At 61.4% G+C, this 16,717-nt stretch overlaps 1 protein-coding gene and 1 long non-coding RNA gene across 3 annotated transcripts; both read right to left on the bottom strand.

Moving 5' to 3' along the window:
* Positions 1 to 3,721: 3,721 nt before the first annotated feature.
* On the bottom strand, positions 3,722 to 11,699 carry LOC123827870. Its single transcript, XM_045852319.1, has 6 exons — positions 11,644 to 11,699; positions 11,093 to 11,434; positions 7,833 to 7,993; positions 6,655 to 6,903; positions 5,482 to 5,524; positions 3,722 to 4,669 (listed from the first exon to the last, which is right to left on the bottom strand). The coding sequence occupies exons 2-6, from the start codon at positions 11,391 to 11,393 to the stop codon at positions 4,392 to 4,394; spliced, it is 1,032 nt and encodes a 343-aa protein (XP_045708275.1). The 5' UTR covers positions 11,394 to 11,434; positions 11,644 to 11,699; the 3' UTR covers positions 3,722 to 4,391.
* Positions 11,700 to 11,713: 14 nt separating this feature from the next.
* Positions 11,714 to 16,629, bottom strand: LOC123827869. Of its 2 annotated transcripts, none has more exons than XR_006787366.1 (3): positions 16,271 to 16,629; positions 15,052 to 15,177; positions 11,714 to 11,776 (listed from the first exon to the last, which is right to left on the bottom strand). It is a non-coding gene; the product is annotated as an uncharacterized LOC123827869 (long non-coding RNA). The 2 variants fall into 2 exon arrangements; XR_006787365.1 differs by lacking the exon at positions 11,714 to 11,776 and adding an exon at positions 14,107 to 14,590.
* Between the last annotated feature and the right edge of the window lie 88 nt (positions 16,630 to 16,717).

Genomic DNA, 16,717 nt, shown 5'->3' with positions numbered 1-16,717 from the left:
AGGACAGTGTCTGGGAGATGTCCCAAGGTTAAGGGTTCGGACAGGAAAGCCTGTCAGTCATCCAGAATTCCTGGGTCCTGTCCCGGGCCTCATGGTGCACAACAGGGCGCCTCTCACCAAGGCTCCGAAAAGCTCAAATTCTGAAGCCACAAAAAGGAATGAAACACCACAACAACATGGTTCACGGTGAAAATTAACCAAGAACACACTTCACTGGAGAAATGACAGGAACCCAGCTGCCCTTTTCCACCCGGACAGCCTGTCCCAGGCCCACCATTGATGAGGCCTTTCCATCCCCTGCCGCTGGGGCCCAGCCCACCCTGCCTGCTCCCCAATCCGGCTGTGAACCCCAGCTGTGGTTGGGGACGGTGCTGGCCACCAGGAACCCTTGTCTGTGGTGTGCTGGGTGCCCTGACGGTGGGTGCTGGAGTGGCTCAGCAGCCTGTCACCTGGGTGCCTCCTGCATCTCCAAGCCCCCACCTGGAGGCCCAGCATGCCCTTGGGAGCAGGGGGACCACAGGGGCCGAGGGTGTTGCACAGCCTGAACTGGGGGCACTGGCGGCTGGGGGTGTCTCAGAAGGGCTGGCCTCTCACTTCCCCCAGCCAGGGGACACACCCACGTGCACCGTGTTCCTGAGGGAAGTTTGCTCCAGACTGTCAGGAATCTGTGGGTCCCGGGGAACCAGCCTGCAGACACCCCCGTCTACCGCAGTGCTGCCAGGGCTGCTCACCCAACCCTCCCGGCCAATAAAGGGGTCCTGACGCCCAAATGCACGGTTTGCCTGCCGCGAAGAACGCCGTCATAAAATCCTGGTCCTTTCATGTGATCCCTGTCCCCCTGTTACAGAGCAAACAAGGGGGGCCTGGGACGATATACTATTATTGAAAGAAGCCCCGGATCCGTTATGTCTGCCGCCCAAGGAAAGATGTCTGTCAATGCCAGAGATTCGTGAAAAGGAAAGGAAATGTTTATTTAATGCTATACAAACTTCAAGTAGTGACCTAATGTCTTTATCAAAAATCCTAAAGTCCCTAAAACCACCCACAAACACACAGTCCTTCCTTCCTTCCCCCTTTGCCCAGTCCAGAGTACTGTATCTCAGGAAAGGAAATAGAAGTCCATGGCTCAGGCAGTCCTCTGGTTCTTCCCAGTTAGTACTCCATCTCGACTGGGAGACCTCCCTGGGTTCCCGGCACCCTCCGCTGAGTCTCCGGGATCTCTGCTAAAACCAGGTGGCGGTTCCCCCTTCTAAAGCTGCGGGGGTCCCCACTCTGGCAAAGGCACGTGGTCCTCTCTCCCAGGGCCATGGGAGTCCCCACTCTGTCCAGGCCGTGTGGTTCTCTCTCTCTCAGGGCTGCAGGAAGGGAGAGTCCCCACTCTACCCAGGCCGCGTGGTTCTCTGCCAATGGCTGCCGGGTCTGGGTTTAAATCCCCCGAGCCAATCTTCTACAGCCCCATTTCCGACTCCTCGTACACTTGGGCACACTTGCCCAATCTGCTGTCTTCTCCAGCTTTTCTGGTCACTATCGTGGGTCTGGACAGGTGTCACCCCATGTCATGGAGCCAATCTTCTCCCAGCTCCCACGCAGGCGCTGTAACTCAGGGGACCTTCCCCCCAGGTCCCATCTTGTGGGGGAGGTCCCTTTCCATCCCCCTGGCCTTGAGCATGGCCATAGCTATTTAGCATATCTAAGTGACCAGCCAAACGCTATAGGTATGCTAAATGACCACCCCATGGATTAGCTGCAAAGCTGCCCTGCATGTTCTTGCTCTGTGTGCCCCTTCCCCCAACTCACACCTGTGGGGGAAGGGGTGAAGACACCTTAAAATCTCCTGGACACCTTGAGTTCTGGACCCCATTTCAAATGCCTATTTGGGGTCCCCTGTCTTGGCTGCACCCTGTAACACCACAGGCTTCTGCAGCCCCATTTTCCTAACTGCCAAGCTCGGGCTCCCTCCGCCCACCCCCGGATGACACCCGGCCAGGCGGAGGACCAAGTACCCCTCACGCTCGGCCTGTCCCCGAGGTCCAGCTGGGGCAGCAGGGCGAGGCCCGGATGGGGCCACATGGGACCATCACGGGTAGAGGCGCAAGAGGACCCTGGCACAGCCCAAGGGGCGGCTGAGGCTGGGCAGGCGATGGTCTCGCGGGGCAGGGCCTCAATCCCAAAAGGGTGTCCCGAGCTGAGGCCCAGTCTGCTGGGGACAGGCGGTCTCCCCTCCGCATCAGAGGCAGGCGTCTCCCCCGAGTCTCCGGCCACACCGGGCCCAGAGGGCGGCCCACCAAGACACCGGAGGACTCAGGCCCAACAGGACCGGGGTGACCCCTGTCTGACCCGGGGGCCAGCCCCTCCGGCTGGGGTCACCCCTCGAATGCCTTGTTGTTAGCACTCACCCTGCTCCTGGGAGCATCCCGCCGTCCCAGTAATCCTGGACCCCAAACCACAGGGACTCATTCCCAGAATCTGGTGCGCTTGGTGGGACTGACAGTCCTGCCCCACCCCGCCCAGCCCTTGGTTCGCCTAGGGAACAGGTCCGGTCGCTAGGCAACCGCCTGGGGCTTCAACACCACCGTCCCGCGGCATGCTGGGAGTTGGGGTGTACAGGTGGACGTGGCCGGCGCACTGGAGCCTTGTCCCTGGGATCACGCAGGGTGCTGGGGAGGACAGTCCCTCGATGAGGCCCCGCACAGGGCGAGGGGCAGAGGTCGAAGTCCCTCTGAGGAGACGCAGGCCTCAGGGACAGGTCATCTCGTGCATGGGCTGTTGAAGTCAGCATGACCCCCGTGGTGTGGGGGACAACCCCCCAGCCAGACGGTCAGAGATCCGCCCCTGGGGCTGCAATGGGCTGGCCCTCGACAGAAGACCAGTTCCAAGCAGGCTGAGAGGAAGGGACTGGGGGGTGGACGGGGGCGTGTGTTCCAGGCCGAGTGGACTGTCCTGCAAGTGACCCCAGGAGAAGGCAAGATGCTGACAAACTCAGCGTGACCACGGGACCCACGCAGCAACGCCAGCAAGAGTTTGGGATTTGAGGTGCGGGCTGGGGCTGCCAGTTCCCCTAAACGAATCAGGAATGGCAGAGACCCTCCCCAGGGTGGGGTAAGGGTGGGTGGCGGGGAGGGTGGAGGCCAGATCTGTGCTCAGACGCCCAATCCAGCTGCAGTGGAGGAGACTGGACTCGGGAGGCCGGAGGGGAGCCAGAGTGGACAGAAGCTGAGTCAGTGACGGGCAGCAGCGTGGAGGGAGGCGGGGCCTAGGGGGCTGGGCACACAGGTCTGGGAGGGACTCCCTGGGGTGGGGGGACTCGGGAGGAGATGCCTGTGGGGATGACGCCCAAGGGTGTGGACGGGACAGGCTGGCTGGAGTGGCGTGGACTTCGCTGAGGGACTGCGTGGGAGCTGAAGGTGCTCGGCGCCCCACGGGAGTGGGGGGCCCCGGGTGAGCACCTCCAAGGACGGGTGCTGCTCGGGGCGACTGAGGAGGGGGCAGGGCGGGCGCGTTCTCAGGGGAGCGCTGGACGGACGGTGCTGCCATTCCCAGCGATGGAGGCCCCGGGGACACCACAACCCGGACAAGAGGCCACTCCGGCCTTTGGTCCCCGATTCGGGGCCCTGCACCCACAAACCACACCCTCAGCTCCCCTGACTCTCTGTGCACCACGTCCCCTTCCAGGACAACATACCCGAAGTTGCCCACCGAACAGGAATGACAGACAACACCATTTAGAATATAAATTTTATTGGGGTAAAAAATTTTGCAAACATGAAAACACTATGTTAGAGAAATGTTAACACATAAATAAAACTGTAAAAGCACCTATGCTTAAATGTGTAAAGAACTGTACAAAGGCCTCCATAGATGGCATGTTACAGTAATTGTCTCCATGCCCCACCCCAGCTAACCTAGTGACAGCTGAGTGCCCCCTGGCTTGTCTGTCATGGAGTGACTTATAAGTGTCACCCTGGTATGGCACTCCCAAGTGGAAGCCGGGGACATCGCAGTGCCTGAGAGATCAACAAAAGAGCTGCTGGGGTCACACCCAGGACCAGCCAGCCCTCCTGGCCTCTGTTTCTGGAGGAGGCCACAGCTCTCGGGCCCACCGAACACAGCCAGTGGGTCCCTCCTGAGCAACTCAGGACGCCCGGAGTCCCCTCAGGGGCAGCCTGTAGGGCACATGGGCTGCAGGCAGAGGGTACCCCACCTTGCATGGTCCTACCCGTCGGAAGCTTCCCGAAGAAGCTCCTTGGACACGGAAGGGGCTCCGTCCCACCTGGGATCTGTGAAGGCGCCCACGGGAAGGGACCTGGGGAAGGTCAGCACCCAGGATGCTGCTAAGTCCCAGTCGTTGCCAAAGGAGCTGACTCCAGTTCGGGGCTCTGCGTCCTCACGACCTAAGATACCTTCAGCACCAGCTCGTTGCTAACATTCTCCAGACACTCCCGCAGCTGCATCTCACGGAGGGCCGCCACGAGCCCGCAGGGGGACGCGGTGCGCCCCAGCTCGCTCTGCCAGCGCGGCAGTGTCCTGTGGTGCTGCTCCGCCAGGGTCCCCGGGTCCCCGTGCTCACAGGTGACAAGGTCGTTCTCCTCCAGTCCCGCGAACCTCATGAACCTCCTCCAGCTAGATTGGGGAACCTCCTGCCCGCATTCGGAGTAGATCCTGCTCGTGGCTGAAAAGAGAAAATCACGGAGTGAGACTTGGCCTCGGCCCTGAAAGGCAGGTGTGGCGTGTGCTGTGCGCTGTGGGGGTCCCAGCTGGCAACCAGGTCCAGGGTCTGCAGGAGGCCCTGGGCGTCCAGGCTGCCCTCGCAAAAGGGACCAGGCAGGAGGACAGGAGAGTGCGGTAGGACACGACCCGGCCGGGCTCCTGACAGGCCTGACGCTCATTCACACGGAGCCAGGGAGCCCGGCAGAGGGGCCTGCGGGGCCCCAGGGGGGGAAGCCCCGGGGGGTGAGGTGTCCACGGAGGCGGCCCCTCCTGACCCCCAGGACCAGAGAGATTGTGTGGGCAGCAGGGGTGAGGTCTGTAACCTCGCTGGGCTCCCGCTGTCTGACCTTTGGATCTGCCACGTGGGGGGTCCCCCTGAGCTGTCAGAGGACGAGAGTACAAGCAGCACACGGCCTGTCGCTGGTACCACAGGAAACCCTCACCCTCATCCCACTGACAGCAGCGCCGCAGCCCCCGGGGCCTCACCAGGCCTGGGTCACCCAGGCCTTCCTACCGGCCACTCACGTTCCTGCTCAAAACGTGGATGCGCAGTAACGCAGGGCCGCCTGCGTCTGTCCTCACGGGCAGAGGTGACACTGGACGGAGGCCCGTGTGCCCTCCTGTCTGCAGTGAGTATCGGACCGCGAGTCTGATGCCCACGGGACGTCCCTGAGCTGCCTGGGGGCCCAGAGTCCCGCTTCCCAGAAGGGAGGACTTTGGGTCGTGATGTCACACCTCAACAGTCACTACAAAGGAAGGTTTTGGGGGACTTACCCTCAGGGGACCCATCCTTCAAAACATACTTTTCTTCATATTCCTGCAGAGAAAAGGGAATAAAACTTTCAGGAAGAGACTCCGGGGCGGCTTCCTACTGGAATCTGCGGAAACAGCCGCCCGAGTTCGGGTGGGCGGGGCCGGCGGGGGCAGCGGGGCCTCCACACGCTGTCCAGTCAGTGTCTGGGGACGGGGCCCGGCCTCTCAGAAGGGGCAGAGAGCTCACAGCCCAGCCACCCTCCCCAGGACACGGCCTGGGCCGGGCCTACACTGGGCTTCCTGCTGCCCTGCCCTGGAGGGACACCAGCCTGTAGTGGACACTGGACAGGCTCCGCACCCTTCTGAGACCCTGCACACACCGTCCCCCTTCCTGAAGGGTCCCACTCCCGAGGGTCACGTAGGGAATATCTGGTCATCCCGTCAGGTCCTACTCAGCTGTCACGGCCTTGATAGAGCCCCCGATGGAAGGAGGACAGTGAGTGTGCTCTGGACACTGGTGGTTGTGGCAACTGTGTCCGTCCCACAGGGACATGTGGCGCCGTGTGTGCGCCCTGCCTCCATCACCCATGGCCGCCAGGCCTTCCCACTGCAGATGACACACACGGCACACGGGAGGCGCTGGGGCTGGGAGACCTCGGGGGCCGGTGCGCGGTGGAGGCTGAGGGCACAGAGCCGGCGAGCCGGGCCTCCTCCAGGCAGCGCCCTCCCAGGGCTGGGACCTGGGAGATCTCGGTCCCTGGGTCTCGGTGGCCCTGGGGAGACACCATTCCCTTGGACAGCAGGTGTGGTGGGGGCTGTCCAGGCTGCACTTTGTCCCCAAAGATGTGGGCGTCCTAAGCCCAGCAACCAGGAGTGCGGCCTTGTCTGAGTCACTACAGGTGGGACCTGTCCAGATGGGGCCCTAACTCAAAAAGACTAGTGTCCTCTTTTAGGGACACAGACATGCACACGGGGACAACGCCAGGGAACCTGAACATCCGCCCCCAGCACAGGGAGACAGTAACATTCTGTCCTTTAAGCTGCCTGGTCTGTGGGGCTGTGTCTCCGTCACCGGGAAACTCGGACGGGAAATTAGGGCACGCAGGGCAGCACTGCGCACGCCCTGCACGCACACGGCACATGCGTCACACAAGCAGGTGTCCCTGCCGTCACACCTGCCCAGAAGCCCCTCACCTGGTCTGAGGTGTGGAGGGGATCTGCCCCCGCCAGAGGCACCTGGGTCTGCAGCACCTTCTCCGGGGTGGCCCTGCCCCCTTCAGAGACCACTGACTGCAGCTCGACAATGGCCTCAGAGTCCTCAGGGGACCGCACGGCTGCGCCCTGCTGCTCCAGCAGTGGTCTGGGGTCCGCGCCGGCAGCTGGTGGGCCCCGCTCTGCATCCTGGGGCAGCAGACTCACCCTGGGCTGGGTGTCTCCCTGTGACTGAAGAAGAAAGCTGTGACTTTTGGTGGCAGGGGCCTGCAGCGCAGCCCTCCCCAACCACTTCTGGGGGAAATGCCACCTCGTCTGCCAACTCAGCTGGGGACGTGTGGTAGCAGAGAAAAGTACTTCGTGGGGTCAGGTGCAGGGTGGCCCCCCAACTCTGCAGGGAGTCTGAGATGGGGGGCTGTGTTTGAACCCAGCAAGACAGGGCTGCATCCAGACCCCTGGGACCTGGGAATGTGTCCTTTGCAGATGGGGGAGCCGCACTGGACGAGAGTGGGCCCTACGTCCAGTGTCCATTGGGGGTCATGGGGAGACAGACCCACTGGGAAGAAGCCAGGTGAGGACCGAGGCCGGTGCTGACTGATGGGCGCTCACACCAAGGAGCACCCAGGATGGCTGGCCATCTGAGACAAGGTGAGTGCAGGGGCAGGCGGGACCCGCTCCCAGGGCCTTGGAAGAAGCCGGGCCCCCCTACCCCCGACCTAACACCTGGGTCAGACTTGTGGCCTCCACATCCGGGACACGGTCAGTTCTGTCTTTCAGCCCCGAGTTGGGGAGGACGTTTTGCAGCTGCAGCAGGCTGTATAAACCCCGTGCCCCCCTGTGCACCCCGAGGTCTAGGCCAGCACAGTGGGGTCTTCCCCAGCACGGCCGCTCCGGGTTCTAGTGGCGGGAGCGGACGCCGCCCGAAAGGCTGAGCTGCGCACACTGGGGACGCGCAGGGACAGGGCTGGGGGCTTACCGAGCTGGTCCTGCAGTGTCTCTGGAAATAAACTGAAAATGAAGTCCCCTCCAGGGGATGCAGAGGAGGATCTGGCTGGTGGGCTAGGGCTGGGTAGGGAGGTGGCGACCTCCTGCAGCTGGGCCTCACCTTGGGCGCTACCCCCCCCCCCCCCGCAGCTCTACCCGCGCTGCTTCCTTCTCACCTCATGCTCTCTGTCCTCATCCTGAGTCGGAGCCTTCTTCCTTTTCCAGTGTCGCAACAACAAGTACACCACCGCCACCACCAGAAGAGCCACAATAAGAGGCACCAGCACCACCTCAGGCAGGAACGCTGTCCCAGGCTGTGTGTCCCTGAAGATCGGACCTGCAAAGGGGTAGCGTCAACCCCTGAAGGGATCTCTGTGTCCCCAGAGTGCCCAGACTCTCAGTGTCACACAGTCAGGACGGTTTTCCTGAAACGTCTCCCCCCCATGGGATGAGAGGGAGCATGAGGACGCACACATAGTGTCACTGATGTCCCTGCTACACGCCCCCCCACTATCGGTCCCGCCCAGTCAGCGGAGTCTGGTGACAAAGAACGGACTCTGGGGCTGGGGGGCCTGGGTTCCAGTCCCGGGTCTCCTGCCCGACCAGCGCTGTGACCTTGAACTAATGACGTAACCGTCTGTTGCTGCGTCCTGATCAGGGAGAGCATGAAGTTAGTGCTTATGCAGTGCCTGACGCAGGGTGACTGCCATGGAGGTTTCATTTAGTTTTGAAAAGTAAATATATTTTATTTCATCTTTTTTACAGCGAAAAAAGCCCCTATGCGGCTGGTGTGCAAGGTGTCCGTCCTGTCCTGTGTCTCGGCGACCTGCCCGCTCCAGCACAGCGAGCAGGCCCGTGTCCATCCCCCAGGGTAGCCCCCAAGGCACACAGAGTCCCCTCTGGTGGGCACTCAGGCGCTGCCCTTTGTCCCGGGGTCACTGGTTTAAAAATACCCGGTCACAGGGGTCACGTCCCATGGCTGCAGGCTGGCCCGTGGGTGGTCCCCAGAAGTGGGTTTTGCATCAGTCAGTGAGCAGTTCGGGTGCAGACGGCCCTGCGCCCCCACAGCACGGGGCCGACCCCCACCAACACCATCCAACACCGGGAGCACAGACGGCTACGGGGCTGTCTCCCCACAGCCCGCCACCAGAGGGCGCCCACCCCCTCGTTTGTCCTGCTGCTGCCAAATTCACAGGGGGAAATAGTTCCCTGATCCGTCAGATTTGGCGTCTTCCTGGGAGTTTTACCTTTCTGGGAACTGATGATTCCCGTGTTTGCTCTTTTATCCACCATGTTCCTTTATGTTGTAAGGACATTAGCGCTTCCACTGAGATTTGGGATGTATCTATTTCCCCTCCTGGTGTGTTTGCTGAACTTTCCCATCTGCCCCCACCTCCCACAGCCTGGCAGCGTGTGTGGCAGGAAGAGCTCAGAAGGTGTCTGTGACATAAACCACTTCAGGGGAAGGGGCCCACATTCCCGCTCTGTGCCCCGCAGGGACTCAGGTCAGCAGCAGACAACCACACCTTCCCCAGGGACCACCCAGGAGCCCAGGTCAGCAGCAGACTGATGGAAAGCCTGGCTGACCTCTCCTGGCCCAGCAGGGGGTTTCTGATGACACAGGAGACCCCCTCCCCAGAGCGGTCTTCCAGGATCACAGAGGCTGAGGCTGCATGATGGCCCTGGGGGTCTGTGGCCTCAGATGCTGCCTTAGGGGACAAGCTGTGTCCCCTGGCGTCTGTCCACTGGATCTGGGGCTGCGGGTACCAGCCGGCAGACGTGCACTCCAGACGGACCCCTCCAGCCTCGTAGGCCTCCATGTCAATGTGGGGATCAGAGCCCAGCGCTGGGGAGGAGAAGTGAGCTGAATCGTGGGGAGCCCTCTGTACTGGTGGGGTCTCCTCACCAGGGAGGGGCACCCACACTGACGAGCCCAGCAGGGACTCACCAGGAGCTGCTCCCAGCGTGTGCTGTGCAGCAGAGACTGATCCCCGATGGGGCCACTGCCTGACCCTAGCTGGACCCTCGTGCTGGATCCAGGGGGCTCTGGGCCAGAGCAGAGGCTGCTTCCCCCAAGTCCCCTTAGAGACTGCCGCAGCCTCCCCTCCCCCCTGCCCCAGACAGGCTGGTCCCTGGCAGAGCCCCTCACCCCTCCCTGGGCAAGCATGGAGGTGGTGCCCCTTAGCCTAAGTGGGTTGTACACCATTGTCCCTGCCTGTTCTGTGGGGGCTGTGCCCTCCCGTGAGTAGGAGGAGATACACCGTGTCCTGCGGCCACGCGAGCGGTGACTCGTATGCACGGCCCCTCGGGAGGCTCTTTCCGCCCTCACTGTCCGGCTGCTGGGCTCTCCCTCCAGGGTCTCCCCCCGGAAGTGTCCCCAGTGAGGCTGTGCAGAGGGGAACCTTTCCCATGGAGACAGCGGACACAGGGCCAGGAAGCGGGGAGTTACTGCCACCTGTCCCCAGGCCCCTGAACACACGCAGGGGGAGAAAGCCCAGTGAGGACCTGAACACACAGAGTCCTGTAGGACGGCTCTGTCGGGGGAGCCGAGGTCTCCAGGAAGGGACAGCAGGCTCAGGAGGAACCCTAATGGGGAGAAGACCAGGGGGCCACACCGTCCCTGTTCCACCAACCCCCCGCACTCATAGCGACAGGGCAGGGCTGTGTCCACAGAACTTGAACTGCAGCCCTGACGCCCGGACACTGGCACGTTCGTGGGGCAGCACCTCGGACAAGGCGCTTCCTCACTGGGGTGGGTCAGGGCCACATCAAGGCCACTCAAGGGTGGGTGACAGCACAGAGGAAACAGGAACCGTGTGCAGTGACCCACCTCCCTGTGCGGGCTGTGAGTGACCAGTGACACCCGCACCATCCTGACCGCGTCCCACCCAGAGCTCAGCGCTGCTTCCACATCCCCCCGAACAGCACCACGTCCTCCCTGACGCCCCCTCTCTGAGCCACCCCGGTGTCCCCGTCCCCAGGGGAGCGTCCTCCCTCGCTGCACCAAGAACGGACACAACCTGTGCAACTACAGGTGTGTTCCCGGGGGTTTGGTGGGGGACCTGGGCCCCAGAGGTGTTGTCCCTGCAGCTCAGTCTCCTGGACCCACCACAGCGGGCACCTGGGGGTCGCAGAGCCACAGTGTGGAACACACTGAACCCAAACACCCACGTGCCACCCACTGCGGGGAGGTGTCTTCCTCCTTCCCGTCCCCGACCTCCACTCCCCTCTGAGACTGGTGGGCGGCCTGGGGGACTCTGTACTGGGTGCAGGCGGAAGTCACCCTGGGGGACCCCTGGGTGTGTCACAGGCCTCACAGGAGCAGAGATGGAGGTGGGGGGGGCGGATGCTGGTGAGCAGCCCACGTGCTCTGGGGTAGGTTTGCAGCCTCTGCCCCCGCCCAGGGAAAGGAGCCTGGAACAAGCCTGAGGCTCACCTGCCACCTGCAGCTCCACCTGGGCTTTTGCAGAGAAGTCCCCATCTTGGAAATAACACAGGTAGGTTCCGTTGTCAGAGATGCTGATGTTGCGAATCCAAAGAGCGGCCTTCCCCACAGTGATGTCCTCTCGTGAAATCGAAGTTCTCCCTCGAAACTCCTCTGCCGGCGTGTCCTCCTGCCCGTGTGCGTACACGTGCACTACCTGCCCGCGGCTGGGTCGCTCCCACATCAGCTCCATGATCTCAGCGCTCATCTCCGGGGACAGGTGACAGGGCAGGTCTGCGTCTTCACCCACCATGGCCAGGATGGGCTCGGGGGGTCCGACCACAGCAAACTCAGCTGGTCATCAGAAGACGGGGTTTGTCACAGGGAGCTGGGGCTGAGGGGGTGTCCCAGGCAGGGAGGGTGAGGTGACAGACACCTAGACGGGAACTAAGGCCTCACACAGGTGCGGTGTGGACGGGCCTTGCAGGGGTGGGCGGAGTCCCGGGTTCTGGCTGGGCCCGAAGGGGAAGGATGCGCACACACAGACGCACAGCCGGTCCTACCTGAGCAGGGGCTGAGCAGCAGGACCACGGCGAGGCACACAGGGAGGGCAGGCAGTCGGGGCACCAGGCACCTCCCCATCCTGACCTGCTGTGCACAGAGAGAGGCCAGCAGGGGCTGGGCAGCAGGGACCACCTGGAAGGAGGAGGAGGATTCCACATGGAGAGGCTGCCTGCCCAGGGCCGACCCGGGCACCACCGCCATCACTGGAGACCCCGAGAGCCTCCTCTACAAATGTGCCCTGGGGGTCTCTTCCCCTTGGATCCCTCCATGGAAATCAGCCATGAAACGTGGGGCGGTAATGCAGGTACTTTATCCCTCACCAGCAGGGAGCACCGGGCTCTCCTGTGGGAACCTGCTCAGAAGCCCCCCACTTGCCCACACTTCCCTGTCCCAGCCAGGTGCTGGAACCTAGACCACCCTCTGAGGAAGCCAAGCCCCTCTGCTCTGAGTCCTTTCCCGATGTTGCCCCCTGCAGGCCGCACTCCGCACAGCAGCCAGTGGGTCCTGCCCCCTCACCTCCCTCCTGCTCAGCCCCTCCCACAGGTCCCTAGTGATGTAGAGCAGAAACCCAGGGCCTTGGCCCCCTGTGCTTTAAATTATCTGTTTTAGGGGATGGCTGGGTTCGGGGGGAGTGGTTAGGGAAAATGGAGAGAACTGTACTTAAACAACAATATAAATAAGTAAAGTAAATAAATGAAATAAAATAAAATAATCTCAATGCTTAACAGTCTTAAAGTTGCCTGAATGCGGAAGACATTTCCACATATTTTGAAGGATATTTATTGTTTCCCATTCCTATCCTACACCATTTTAACGTATTAGTATAAAAATAAAGAAAGGAAATTTAAATAACTTAGAATGGGAATTACATCCTGTGTTGCACATGAATGTGAACTGCTGTGGATGCATTTGGCCACATGTGCTCAAGGGCCGATCCAAAAAGAGAATTTACTTGTAAAACTTCTGTTTTTATTCTCACACTTTGCCCTTCGGTCACCCTCACATGCTCCCCCCTGGATGGGGGACACCCGTGGGGACGTCCCTCCACCGCCCTGAACACTCTCTGGACTCGGCGGCTCTGACGCCTCTCAGAGCTTCTGCCGTTTTGTTTCACGTCTTAGATGTCAGGATGTTTCCGTTTGTGAACTCTTTTCACCCAGAAAAGAAAAATAGTCGCTCTGGGTGAGATTGGTTGAGTACGGAGGGTGGGGCACGTGGGTTTTTGGTCATAAACTGCTCAACATTATGCAGGTGTGGGCAGGTGGGCTGGTAAATCACCCATCAGGAAATGGGCCAGTGCTCTGGGAGAGTCGTCAAAAATATTCACAGAAGCCCAACGCAACCTCTCACCACAACACCAGCTGGTCACGGATGCAGATGGGCTCCTGCAGCTCTCGCCTGGTCGGGGTGCCTGGACTACAAGGGACCTGCCCTCCTGGAGGTAATTTGTGTGGTTTTATCCTTCCCTCCTCGTGTACCAAATGCCCTGAACAAGTTTTGGGTTTTTTAATGATTTTATTATTTACTTTTAGGTAGTGGAAGGGAGGGAAAAAGAGAGGGAGAGAAACAACCCCCTGTGGCTGCCTCTTGCATGTTCCTCACTGGGGGCCTGGCCCGAAACTCAGGCATGTGCCCTAGACTGGGAATCCACCAGCCACCGTTTGGTTCACAGGTCGGCACTGGAACCCCTGAGCCACACCAGCCAGGGCTGAAAAAGTGTGTCCTTAGCTCTACAGATTACAATGGGAGGAGTTACTCTAAAAGAAAAACTGGCATTAACTCAAAGGTTCATATTTAATTCTGTTCATTAGTAAAACCTACAAGAGCCCAATGTATAAATTTTTGCCAATTTTATTATAATTATAAATAAAAACACGTTATTAAACACATAATCCCCGCCCTGGCTGGCGTGGCTCAGTGGATTCCGTGCCTGCCGGCCTGGGAACCCCAGGGTCACTGCTTCAATTCCCACTCAGGGCACCGGCCTGGGTTGTGGGCCAGGTCCCCAGCAGGGGGTGAGCAAGAGGCAACCACACCTTCACCTGTCTCTCCTTCTCTTTCTCCCTCCCATCCCCTCTCCAAACAGACATAAAATAAATCTTAAAAATAAAAAATGTGCTCTGGCTGGCGTAGCTCAGTGGACGGAGCACGGGCTGCGAACCAAAGCATCACAGGTTCGATTCCCACTCAGGACACGTGCCTGGGTTGCAGGCTAGGTCCCCAGTGGGGGTCACGTGAGAGGCAACCACACATTGATGTTCTCCCTCTCTCTTTTTCCCTCCCTTGCCCTCTCTAATAAATAAATAAAATCTTAAAAAACAAAAAGAAAACGTAATTCCTAGACACACCGTGACATAACACCCAACAGTGAGAAGCCGAAAGCTCCCTCTCTCCGATCAGGAGGAAGACAGACGCCCACTCTCACCACCACCACCCCCCCCCCCCCGCACCAGAGCACTGGGAGTCCGAGCAACAGCGGTCACGCGAGACAGAGACAAACAGCAAGCACATCCGAGGGAGGAGGAGCCTTCGCACTGCTTGCAGACGGCAGGACGCGGTACGTAGGACCGTTTGAGGACCCACAAACTCCCGTTAGAAGGTGGAAATGAAGGCAGTGAGGTCACAGGACACAACGTGGACACGGGTGCACTTCCATGCAGCAGTGACGGGTAACCAGAGGGAGGTGTCATCAGCCCCTCCTGCGGTTGCGTCCGAAAGCAGAAACCACCCGGGAACAAGGTCAGCCAGAGAGCGGACAGCCTGCGCCCTGACGGCTGGAGGAACCGAGAAAGGAGACGAAGAGGGGACACACGATGGAGGACACACTGAGCTCAGGGTTGGCAGGAGCAACTCTGTCACCCCGTCCTCGCTGTCCAAAGCCAAGCGCAGACTCAGGCTGTCCTTGTCAAAACACCGATGGCCTTCTCCTCAGAAAAACGAGGAACCCTAAAATATATTTATTTTACATGACTTGCGGTTTATACCTCACTGAGGCAGACACGTCACGGGGGAGGCTGCCACCTTTCTAACTGGCCTGACTCCCTGCTCAGATTTAAGCCCCCTCCCCCAGTGCAGGGGACTGTGGGCGGAGGGTCGCTGCCCTGGTGGCAGTGCGGGGTGGGAAGGTGATGGAACCCCAGCCCCCCTCACAGACTGCGGGGCACCCAGAGATGCAGGGTGAACCCTGTGCGTTCCTCTCTCGGACAGCTGCCCTGAATCGGGGGGGGGGGGCCTCAGGGGGACCCTTTCACCACAGACGTGTGTCATCCTCGTAGACACGTGTCCTGGCAGCCCGGTCACCCTGTTCACCTGTGACACCTGCCGTTCAGGTGATTCCTAGCAGCAAGGTCGATGCAGGGCGGGCTGCAGAAACCAAAGGACCCCCACGCCTCACTGCGCCCACTCACCCTCCCGGCACTGGGCACATGGCAGGCACGCCGTCTCTGGGTTGCAGTGGGTGGTGAAGGAGCCAGGTTTGCCCAGGCTGCACTCGGTGAGTCGGTCCACGCCGAAGACTCTGCCGGCTTAGGGGCCTGTGGGGTTGGGGGGAGGGCACAGAGGTGATGATGTGGCCCAGGGCACAGACCTCCCCTGGTCCCTGCCGCCTCTGCCTGAGGAGGTGCCACAGCACCTGGGGGCCTGTCTCCAGCACAGCACCAACCCTCAGCTCCTGTCTCCTTGGAACCCTCTGGACGGAATCCCGGCTCCATGTGTCCCAGGGGCTGGGGACCTGACTCACCCTCAGCTCTTCTCAAGATGTTGCAGCTCCGGGAAGAGGGGTGCTGAGTGGGCACCCCAGAGCCCACGCCCACTCCTCCCCCCAGGGCACCTCTGCAGCTTCCTGGCCGTGCCCAGGGGCAGCACTGGTCGTCCAGAAACAGGTGTCCGCCCCGTCCCACGGAGTTGATTTTTAGCAAATAAAAGACCAGGCTTCTTAAGAGAACGTCTCTGGCCACCCTCCAAGGGGTGGGTTTGGGTGTGGCAGCACCTGCAAACGCGTCCCTACGCCCCGCCCCGGGCTCCGGCCTGGCTCCTCCACACGGAATCCTGTCCCCACACCCGGGATTCGCAGCCACCCTTCCCCCACAGACACCCCCACGGACCCGCAGGCAAGGAGTCCGCAGACAGGCTCCACAGAGGCCCGAGCAGAACGTGGACAGTCTCCAGTCCCCTCAGAAAACTGGGGACCCCCCTGAGGTTCCCCAGCGCCACCATCACCTGCACTAGGGCGGGCACCCCGCCGAGCAGAGGCAGCCCCCGCCCGGGGCGCCTGGGACCCTCGGCTCAGCAGGGCTGGAGGAAGGCGGTCCGGGACCGCCCGGGCACTGGCTGCCCGGAGACCAGGGGACCCCAACCACGGGCCGAGGGCCGGGCCCATTACGGGCGTGTTAGGAACCCGGCTACTGGCAAAGCGCAGCCGAACTCCGCGTTCTGTTCCCCACCCCCACCCGGGCTCTTCCATAGAGCATCTGGGGTCCGGAGGTCAGAACAGAAGGCGGCGGGTCTCCCCCTCCCCCACCCGCGCCGGACCCCGCTCAGAGCTCTCACTTTGCGCGCGATGTTGTCCACCCGGGGCAACGCCGGCCCGGCTGCAGGGGTTGCCCTCCCCGAGCGCCCCGCACCCACCTGCGCCCGGACGAGGAGCGGCGGCAGAGTCGGGAGAGGGGAGCGAGGCGACCGGAGCGAGCCCCGCCCCGGAGCAGCGGCGCAGCCGGGTGTCGTGGTTTCAATTACGCGGCTGCCCGCGTGGGTCCTCCAGGTCGGATCAATGGCGACGGGAATCACAGACCGCTCCAGGGCTGCACGAGAGCGCCTTCCTTGGAACTGTGCCCCACGGAGCCACGTGGAGCCAAGACAGGAAGCGGGTGCTTAAAAAAAAGCGCGCCACCCTTCAGACGGCCGAGGGGCCGATCGTCCCTGAGCCCCGGGGCCTGGGGCTCAGCAGAGAAGCACCGGGATGGCTGCCGGGCTGTTCCCCTTCAGGCGGCTCCGGGTGGGGGGGAGGGGCCGCAGCAGGGAGCACCCGGAAGACCCCGCAGAGGCCCCTGCCCCGTCCTCCTGCGGCGCCCGGAC

This window comes from Phyllostomus hastatus, unplaced genomic scaffold (assembly GCF_019186645.2).
Source record: "Phyllostomus hastatus isolate PE091 unplaced genomic scaffold, TTU_PhHast_1.1 phas_contig_900, whole genome shotgun sequence".
NCBI lineage: Eukaryota > Metazoa > Chordata > Mammalia > Chiroptera > Phyllostomidae > Phyllostomus > Phyllostomus hastatus.
The sequence above is the reverse complement of the archived record's forward strand: the minus strand, read 5'-3'. Positions and strand labels throughout refer to the sequence as shown.

Excerpts from the sequence above, each read along its gene's own strand:
- LOC123827870 (XM_045852319.1), bottom strand. The coding sequence starts at position 11,393 with ATGGTGGGTGAAGACGCAGACCTGCCCTGTCACCTGTCCCCGGAGATG. Across the intron at positions 5,525-6,654 it reads CCCTCCACACCTCAGACCAG|GAATATGAAGAAAAGTATGT; the intron begins GTGAGGGGCTTC and ends TTTTCTCTGCAG. Across the intron at positions 4,670-5,481 it reads GAAGGATGGGTCCCCTGAGG|CCACGAGCAGGATCTACTCC; the intron begins GTAAGTCCCCCA and ends TTCTCTTTTCAG.